At 45.8% G+C, this 10,696-nt stretch overlaps 1 protein-coding gene across 4 annotated transcripts in view; it reads left to right on the top strand.

Annotated features, from left to right (window-relative positions):
- Positions 1 to 10,696, top strand: part of LOC311135267 (polycomb group RING finger protein 5-B-like) — a 32,311-nt gene continuing 21,615 nt past the window's right edge. For 2 of the 4 annotated variants that reach the window (XM_084169215.1, XM_084169214.1), the window contains exons 1-2: positions 14 to 194; positions 1,274 to 1,597. In XM_084169215.1, the coding sequence (XP_084025341.1) occupies positions 1,486 to 1,597 (112 nt within the window). In that variant the 5' untranslated portion in view covers positions 14 to 194; positions 1,274 to 1,485. Of the gene's footprint in view, positions 195 to 1,273; positions 1,598 to 10,696 lie in introns of all 4 variants that reach the window. The other 2 variants (XM_084169216.1, XM_084169217.1) reach the window with 2 other exon arrangements.

The following is a 10,696-nucleotide window of genomic DNA, read 5'->3' as shown; positions in this document are numbered from 1 at the left end:
TAAAGCAGCAATACGTAAACACGCGCTGGATCCTCCTCCGCCGCTCTCTCATATCATCTAGCCTATATTCTGAAACCAGTTCCGTATTCAGCGCTACTTTAATGTAACGTCGGGGCGCACACCATAAAGCGTATAGGTTGTATAATTGTCGGATAAGACAACACCATCTCGAACATGGAGCCTTGAACTGGAAGGTAAGAGATGCGTCTACTACTCGCTACTCAGAAGCCGAGCAAGCGATGCTTGTTCGTTTCCTTTTCCCGTAGCTGCTGTGATAGTAAAGTTTGGGGTGGGTTGGGAATGCGATAATGTGTCGTATGGGCTATCAAGTTCTGGACATGTGCGTTTTGGTCATAGTCAAGTGTGTGCGGTGGCGCTAGTTTATTTCCTATCTTAATGATCGACGTAGCTGTGTACGGTCCCCACAGATAGGCTACAGGACTTCAATGGCAGCAACTTAAATCTTAAGTCAGTTTTTCAGGGTATGTAGCCTACTATGTCAAACTCACCATCCATAATGTTGTTCGCGCAATACCGTGGGTGACGCAAAGAATGACGCGTATGATTTCCCGGTGATGATGAGAGGGACATAAGACACAATTATGTCACTGTAAAGGGGACCATCCTCGATGTATTTCCTTGCTGCGTATTGACGTTTTTTCCCCAATCAAATCTGTGACAATTATATAATATGACATTTCCTCTCAGAATATTCTAGTCATAGCCTACAATGCCTGAACTCTAAACTGTTATTGTAACCAACGTTGGGATCATGCAATTAAGCGTAATGATCCTGCAGCGAAAATATCTTGCAAATGCAATGGGTACATATAGTTCTCGATACATTGTGTAATTCCGCTTGAACATGCTAACCAAAGTAGTCTCCAAACGTTGGATTTCAAAATACTATTTCCATTCTATTACTCTGACAGTTAAGGGGTTACACACTTACGTCATAACAACCTTTGGAAGGAACTAAAGTTGCTTTCGATTCTAAGAAAACATTGAGGGGGCAGGGCATAAAGGTGAAACCCACGTATGCACCTGTATCCATGACATTTGTTTTGGTCAAATATGTAGAAGATGCAGTGTCTTGGTAAATGTTTGTTTATTCTATTTCATGAAATAATGCAACTTTGCAATTAGCATTTTAATTTATTTAATTTATTTTACACCTTTTTAAATATCAAGTTGATATATTTATGTCATAACCATGTCATACCTGTTGCATGGGATATACCCGAATGACACTGTTTTGTACTATAATTCACAGACACCCACAGAACCACAGAGATGAAAATGCAGCACACTTGATACCTCCCTGGAGGGGAAACCTGAATTAAGATGAAGCGACTGAAGGGGAAAACCCAGCAGTGTGGAGCATTGCAGAAAGTCCTGTGAACTCTGACTTCCAGCCCCCATCGTCCCATCATTCCTTTCCCCCCTTACACAACACTCCCATCACCACTCCTGCTCTGGTCCAAGATGACCTCGCCGAGAAAGCACCTGGTCAAGGATTTCAACCACTTTATCACATGCTACGTGTGTAAAGGGTACCTGATCAAGCCCACCACGGTGACAGAGTGCCTGCACACCTGTAAGACCACCCCCCTTCTCTCTCTCCCCTCTCTCTCGCTCTCTCTCTCTCTCTCTCTCTCTCTCTCTCTCTCTCTCTCTCTCTCTCTCTCTCTCTCTCTCTCTCTCTCTCTCTCTCTCTCTTTCTCTCAGGTGCCTCATTCAGCATGACATCATGTAATGTCGGCTATACCAGAAAAACACAATTTCACTATTGCATAGGTTACAGTATATCCAGACATATTTGTATATTCTATTAGACATGCATTATACCTAGCATCCCCTACTAGAAATTCTAGTTATCTTTGGTGTAGGATGGACATTTAAAAAAATGTCAAGTGGCATTTATGGCACCACTAAAAGGTGGCTGGGATTTTGAGCTCACAGAATCAGTTGTTATTTGTTGTTTTATACCATGGCCTTGCACAGTTACAGAGCTATGAATTTCAAGAGAGCGCTCTGTCCATCTCCTCGGTGTCATATCCTGCATGATTAACATATCATATTACATGGTATCCATCTCCATTTCTGCCCTCTCCATCTGAACTGAACGTTTTATTGGAGGAGAACGGCAGATTCAAAAGCTCACTTCCAGGAATGACACATCTCAAGTGATCAGTGGGTTCAGTCACCATGACAACAAATATCCTCCACACAGGATGAGCTGCTTGGGTCCAATTTGTTAGTTTGTTTGAGGGCAAAGTCGCTTCTTTACTGTCATAGAAGTCGGATTGACCCCTAGCCATAATGAAAAATATCAGCAGCTGCCTAGTACAGTATGGTTTGTCTGTTTTATGATTGCTTTCCCAGTGTATGTCAGTATATTTAGGAGATCCCCAGCAAAACATATCTTTGACATTAGTCTACACTATTTTGTTGTAACCTATACTGTAGTACAGTAGTCAGAATGCGATTAAACAGCTGTATATTATTTTATTTTATTTGGGACAAGTACAACCACTTTGACACATTTAACAAACAATCGTCCGATGCATTGCACTATAGTGTTTCTAGCTCACGCTAATTTTCAACACCCGTCCCTAAATTGACTTCAATGGAAACAAAAGGAAATAAATACATAATCAATAAAAATCATAGAATATACAGTGGGGAGAACAAGTATTTGATACACTGCCGATTTTGCAGGTTTTCCTACTTACAAAGCATGTAGAGGTCTGTCATTTTTATCATAGGTACACTTCAACTGTGAGAGACGGAATCTAAAACAAAAATCCAGAAAATCACATTGTATGATTTTTAAGTAATTAATTTGCATTTTATTGCATGACATAAGTATTTGATACATCAGAAAAGCAGAACTTAATATTTGGTACAGAAACCTTTGTTTGCAATTACAGAGATCATACGTTTCCTGTAGGTCTTGACCAGGTTTGCACACACTGTAGCAGGGATTTTGGCCCACTCCTCCATACAGACCTTCTCCAGATCCTTCAGGTTTCGGGGCTGTCGCTGTGCAATACGGACTTTCAGCTCCCTCCAAAGATTTTCTATTGGGTTCAGGTCTGGAGACTGGCTAGGCCACTCCAGGACCTTGAGATGCTTCTTACGGAGCCACTCCTTAGTTGCCCTGGCTTTGTGTTTTGGGTCATTGTCATGCTGGAAGACCCAGCCACGACCCATCTTCAATGCTCTAACTGAGGGAAGGAGGTTGTTGGCCAAGATCTCGCGATACATGGCCCCATCCATCCTCCCCTCAATACGGTGCAGTCGTCCTGTCCCCTTTAAAGAAAAGCATCCCCAAAGAATGATGTTTCCACCTCCATGCTTCATGGTTGGGATGGTGTTCTTGGGGTTGTACTCATCCTTCTTCTTCCTCCAAACACGGCGAGTGGAGTTTAGACCAAAAAGCTCAATTTTTGTCTCATCAGACCACATGACCTTCTCCCATTCCTCCTCTGGATCATCCAGATGGCCATTGGCAAACTTCAGACGGGCCTGGACATGCGCTGGCTTGAGCAGGGGGACCTTGCGTGCGCTGCAGGATTTTAATCCATGACAGCGTAGTGTGTTACTAATGGTTTTCTTTGAGACTGTGGTCCCAGCTCTCTTCAGGTCATTGACCAGGTCCTGCCGTGTAGTTCTGGGCTGATCCCTCACCTTCCTCATGATCATTGATGCCCCACGAGGTGAGATCTTGCATGGAGCCCCAGACCGAGGGTGATTGACCGTCATCTTGAACTTCTTCCATTTTCTAATAATTGCGCCAACAGTTGTTGCCTTCTCACCAAGCTGCTTGCCTATTGTCCTGTAGCCCATCCCAGCCTTGTGCAGGTCTACAATTTTATCCCTGATGTCCTTACACAGCTCTCTGGTCTTGGCCATTGTGGAGAGGTTGGAGTCTGTTTGATTGAGTGTGTGGACAGGTGTCTTTTATATAGGTAACGAGTTCAAACAGGTGCAGTTAATACAGGTAATGAGTGGAGAACAGGAGGGCTTCTTAAAGAAAAACTAACAGGTCTGTGAGAGCTGGAATTCTTACTGGTTGGTAGGTGATCAAATACTTATGTCATGCAATAAAATGCAAATTAATTACTTAAAAATCATACAATGTGATTTTCTGGATTTTTGTTTTAGATTCCGTCTCTCACAGTTGAAGTGTACCTATGATAAAAATTACAGACCTCTACATGCTTTGTAAGTAGGAAAACCTGCAAAATCGGCAGTGTATCAAATACTTGTTCTCCCCACTGTACACTACTGGTCAAACGTTTTAGAACACCTACTCATTCGAGGGTTTATCTTTATTTGTACTATTTTCTACATTGTAGAAGACATCAAAACTATGAAAGAACACATATGGAATCATGTAGTAACCAAAAAAGTGTTAAACAAAACAAAATGTATTTTATATTTGAGATTCTTCAAATAGCCACCCTTTGCCTTGATGACAGCTTTGCACACTCTTGACATTCTCTCAACCAGCTTCATGAGGTAGTCACCTGGAATGCATTTCAATTAACAGGTGTGCCTTCTTAAAAGTTAATTTGTGGAATTATTTTCCTTCTTAATGCATTTGAGCCAATCAGTTGTGTTTTGATAAGGTAGGGGGGTATATACAGAAGATAGCCCTATTTGATAAAAGGCCAAGTCCATATTATGGCAAGAACAGCTCAAATAAGCAAAGAGAAATGACAGTCCATCATTACTTTAAGACATGAAGGTCAGTCAATACGGAACATTTCAAGAACTTTGAAAGTTTCTTCAAGTGCAGTCGCAAAAACCATCAAGCGCTATGATGATACTGGCTCTCATGAGGACCGCCACAGGAATGGAAGACCCAGAGTTACCTCTGCTTCAGAGGATAAGTTCATTAGAGTTACCAGCCTCAGAATTTGCAGCCCAAATAAATGCTTCACAGAGTTCAAGTAACAGACACATCTCAACATCAACTGTTCAGAGGAGACTGTGTGAATCAGGCCTTCATGGTCGAATTGCTGCAAAGAAACCACTGCTAAAGGACACCAATAATAAGAAGAGACCTGCTTGGGCCAAGAAACACGAGCAATGGACATTAGACTGGTGGAAATGTGTCCTTTGGTCTGGAGTCCAAATTGGAGATTTTTGGTTCCAACCGCCGTGTCTTTGTGAGATGCGGTGTGGGTGAACGGATGATCTCTGCATGTGTATTTCTCACTGTATAGCATGGAGGAGGAGGTGTTATGGTGTGGCGGTGCTTTGCTGGTGACACTGTCTGTGATTTACTTAGAATTCAAGGCACACTTAACCAGCATGGCTACCACAGCATTCTGCAGTGATACGCCATCCCATCTGGTTTGGGCTTAGTGGGACTATCATTTGTTTTTCAACAGTACAATGTCCCAACACACCTCTAGGCTGTGTAAGGGCTATTTTACCAAGAAGGAGAGTGATGGAGTGCTGCATCTGTCACGTTCGTTGTGTAAAGGATTTGACCAAGGTGCAGCGTGGTATGCGTACATAGTCGTTTATTATATAAACACCGACAAAATAACAAAATCCAACAGAACGTGAAGTTCAAAAGGCTAACCATCCAACAAGCCAAACAGAAACAAGATCCCACAACATAGGTAGGCAAAATGGCTACCTAAGTATGATCCCCAATCAGAGACAACGATCGACAGCTGCCTCTGATTGGGAACCCCACTCGGCCAACATAGAAATAGATAACATAGATCTACACATAGATATTCACACCCTGACCAAATCAACTAAAGATCTATGTCAGGGTGTGACAGTACCCCCCCCCCCCCAAAGGTGCGGACTCCGACCGCAAAACTGACTCATTAGGGGAGGGTCCGGGTGGGCATTTAGCCTCGGTGGCGGCTCCGGCTCCGGGCGCGACGTCAACCTTACTGTCCTCTCCTTTTCTGGCTCCCCGTTGCACACCTGGTCCGGTCTGGACCCCGGCGCGATGCTTCCCCTCTCAGTCCTCCCACGATGCACCAAGCCCTGTCTGGACCCTGGTGTGGGAGGCACTGACCCTGGAGAGGGGCTGACGTCTGGGCCTGGACCGGCAATCCTCCCGTGATGCACCAAGGCCTGTCTGGACCCTGGTGTGGGAGGCCCCAACCCTAAAGAGGGGTTGACGTCTGGTTCTGGCTCTGCAGTCCTCCCGCGATGCACCAAGTCCTGTCTGGACCCTGGTGTGGGAGAGTAGACGACCGGACCCGGACTAGGCACCGGTGGAGCGGACTGCTCTGGCACTGGAGTGGAGCCGCTGACCGGAGCTGAACTGGACCCCGGTGGAGCGGACTGCTCTGGACTAGAGCAGCTGACCGGGGCTGGACTAGGCACCGGTGGAGTGGACTGCTCTGGCATGGGACTGGAGCAGCTAACCAGAGCTGGACTGGGCACCGGTGGAGCGGCCTGCTTTGGCATTGGACTGGAGCAGCTAACCGGAGCTGGACTAGGCACCGGTGGAGCGGACTGCTCTGGCATTGGACTGGAGCAGCTAACCGGAGCTGGACTAGGCACCGGTGGAGCGGACTGCTCTGGCACTGGAGTGGACCGTACCGGGCTGGGTACACGCACCACTGGTTTGGTGCAAGGAGCAGGTACGGGCCGTACCGGGCTGGCGACAAGCACCACTGGTTTGGTGCGAGGAGCAAGTACGGGCCGTACAAGACTGGAGACACGCACCACTGGTTTGGTGCGGGGAGCAGGTACGGGGCGTACCGGGCTGGCGACACGCACCACTGGTTTGGTGCGAGGAGCAGGTACGAGCTGTACAGGACTGGACACACGCACCACTGGTTTGGTGCGGGGAGCAGGTACGGGACGTACAGGACTGGAGACACGCACCACTGGTTTGGTGCGGGGTGCAGGTACGGGGCGTACCGGGCTGGCGACACGCACCACTGGTTTGGTGCGAGGAGCAAGTACGGGCCGTACCAGGCTGGGGACACGCACCACTGGTTTGGTGCGAGGAGCATGCACGGGACCGTACCAGGCTGGGGACACGCACCACTGGTTTGGTGCGAGGAGCAGGAACAACCCGTCCTGGCTGAACGCTCATTTTAGCCCGGCAAGAGCAGGGCGCGGGCACCAAGCGCACCGGGCTGTGAATGCGCACAGGAGATACAGTGCGTATCACAGCATAACAGGGTGCCTGTATGGTCCCACGCTCCTTAACATGAGTGCGGAGAGTTGGCTCTACTCTGAAACCTTGCTTCGCCAGCCTCTGCTCTAAGGACTGCGTTCTCTTTTTCTCTAGGGTTAATTCCTCTCTCAGTTCCTCCTGTTGCCTAGCCAGCTCCTCTCTCCGTGCATCCACTGACTCCTTCTCCCTGTGAGCCTCCTGTAGCGCCTCCCTCTGAAGGGAGAGCTCCTGCTCCGTCTGAGCTAACAGCCCCCGCAATGTGGTGGTCTCCTCTCTCAGACTGCTGAGCTGCAGGTCTTGGAGGGCCTCTACTATAGCGGCCTCCTCCTCCTCCACAGTCAGCCTTTTCACGGCCTCCTGCTGCTTCGTCTTGGGGTTGCCTCTCGGGCCTCCTTCATCGTTGTGCACTTCGGCGTCGCTGTTGATCCTCTCCTGCCTGGGCTTCCTCCTTCGCCCAGGGTCCTTTACCGGCTAATATCTCCTCCCATGTCCAAAATGTCTTCCCCACCTGTGTCCAGGGTGTCGTCTCCTCCTGGCCACGCTGCTTGGTGGTGGGATCTTCTGTCACGTTCGTTGTGTAAAGGATTGGACCAAGGTGCAACGTGGTATGCGTACATAGTCGTTTATTATACAAACACAGACAAAATAACAAAATCCAACAGAACGTGAAGTTCAAAAGGCTAACCATCCAACAAGCCAAACAGAAACAAGATCCCACAACATAGGTAGGCAAAATGGCTACCTAAGTATGATCCCCAATCAGAGACAACGATCGACAGCTGCCTCTGATTGGGAACCACACCCGGCCAACATAGAAATAGATAACATAGATCTACACATAAATATTCACACCCTGACCAAACCAACTAGAGATCTATGTCAGGGCGTGACAGCATCAGATGACCTGACCTCCACAATCCCCCGACCTCAACCAAATTGAGATGGTTTGGGATGAGTCGGAGCGCAGAGTGCAGGAAAAGCAGCCAAAAAGGGCTCAGCATATGTGGGAACTCCTTCAAGATTGTTGGAAATGCATTCCAGGTGAAGCTGGTTGAGAGAACGCCAAGAGTGTGCAAAGCTGTCATCAAGGCGAAGGGTGGCTATTTGAAGAATCTCAAATATAACATATATTTTGATTTGTTTAACACTTTTTTTGTTACTACATGATTCCATATGTGTTATTTAATAGTTTTGATGTCTTCACTATTATTCTACAATGTAGAAAATAGTACAAATAAAGAAAAACCCTGGAATGAGTAGGTGTTCTAAAACTCTTGACTGATAGTGTATAATCAAATATATTAATGGCATATGTAAAGTAAATGTCTGAAGATAATGTTTCTGCCACTCTACTGTGAGCGGTCTGTCTCTTATGTCTCATGCTAAGTAGGCGGTGCTGGCTATTGAAAGAACGTGATGATGAGGGTCCGTCACATAACGAAAAAGACATTACAGATAAAATACTTTTTTTCAAGACAATATACATACATTTAATAACATTAACATGTAGTGTGTGTGTCTGTGCATCTATCAGTTACACATACATGTCAGTATATACACACAACTAGTATATCACATGGGGGAGAGGCATTGTGCTGTGAGGTGTTGGTTTACCTTTTCATTTATTTATTTTTGTGTTTTTTTACACTCTTTTTCTCCCCAATTTCGTGATATGCAATTGGTAGTTACAGTCTTGTCCCATCGCTGCAGCTCCCGTACGGACTCGGGAGAGGCAAATGTCGAGAGACACGCGTCCTCCGAAACACGACCCCGCCAAGCCGCACTGCTTCTTGACACACCGCTCGCTTAACCCGGAAGCCAGCCGCACCAATGTGTCGGAGGAAACGCCGTACAGCTGGTGACCGTAGTCAGCGTGCATGAACGCGGCCCACTTGGGAGGCCCTGCTTTATCTGTTTTTTGACATGGAATGGAGTTCCATGCAATCATGGCTCTGTATAATACTGTACGTTGATCTAGGTTATAGGCCAGTGCATAGTGCATAAGCATATACTGTTTACATGGAAATTGCTAGAGGGCAGACTGTGACCTATATTTCTGCTCCTTGTGACAGATGTGATTTTTTCTGACAGTTTGGTGACGTCACATCATAGGATATAGGCCTAATCCTCAGCTCAATATTGCATGGAATCAGATTGGTGTTCTTTAAAGAAAGATAAAGCTATATATTATACTGTATGCAATGGTATATGTGTGTGTGTGCGCGTGTGCGTGTGGTATTGACTGCTGTTGCTGTGTGTCTGTGTGTTCTGTCTGGCTACAGTGTGATAGATGCACTTAGAACTGGCCAGGTTATACCCAATATTTCCTTATCTCCGTACCAGTCCACAGTTTCAATTTCAACTTCAGGACTGAGCTTTTAGTCATGCTTCAAGGCTCAACAGATACTTTGATGTTCATCAAGTTCAAACTTGAGAAATTAGAAATTAGAATGCTTTTCCTTTTGGTTTTCAACTCAAAATCCTTTTATTGTGAAGATTATCTGAGAGAAAGGGATACGAAAAGAGAAACTGCAGTCATCTTGGCATTTATTTGCCACCTGAATAATAATATAATAATAATAATAATAATAATAATAATATGCCATTTAGCAGACGCTTTTATCCAAAGCGACTTACAGTCATGTGTGCATACATTTTCACATATGGGTGGTCCCGGGGATCGAACCCACTACCCTGGCGTTACAAGTGCCATGCTCTACCAATTGAGCTACAGAGGACCAATGGTGTGATAAAAATCCATATTTACTTTAGGTCTGTATTTGGAGAAAATAAACAATTTTTCTCTCTGTCTCCTTTATTCTGTTAACAGTTTGTAAAAATTGCGTCGTCCAACACTTTGAAGACAGCAATGACTGCCCCAAATGCGGCATCCAAGTCCATGAAACCAACCCTCTAGAGATGTTAAGGTAATGCACCTCATTTTACATCTGACAGAATCTCATCTGCATTCATATTTTCCCTATTGTGAATCACAGGAACATAATGAATACTACTGAATAGATTACCATCAGTAATGTAAAAACATGCTGGCCTTTGCACTACTGAACTGGCCCTAGCTGGATTTTGGCAGATCTGAGTTTGCACCCTTCAGTTGTCCACCCGACTAGTGAGATGTTAAGGCTGGTGTGGGCTGGGCTGGGGGAGGATGGGGGGAACTTGAGCTTGGCTGTGGTGAGATCCAAGCAACAGCTGGACGCCATTCTGGAGCCAAGGTTCCAGCTGAAGACCTCACCCAGTGCCCAGCCCACAGATGCAATGTCTGGGAATAAGTGTGTGTGTGTGTGTGTGTGTTTGTGTACTTACTTTTATTCTTCCTTTACGTCTCATTCTATCGCCAGGTTGGACAACACTTTAGAGGAAATCATTTTCAAACTCGTGCCTGGGCTAAGAGAAAGTGAGTGATTTTAGTATCCACCAACATCAGATATAAATCTTGCCTTTGCTAGTAGGCCAAGCTGTTTTCTATTTGTCCTGAATTATATAACCCCTGCCCTGTTTATT

The sequence above is a fragment of the Coregonus lavaretus genome (assembly GCF_964263955.1).
Source record: "Coregonus lavaretus genome assembly, chromosome: 1".
NCBI lineage: Eukaryota > Metazoa > Chordata > Actinopteri > Salmoniformes > Salmonidae > Coregonus > Coregonus lavaretus.
Note: the sequence above shows the minus strand (reverse complement) of the source record. Positions and strands in the feature narration are given on the sequence as shown.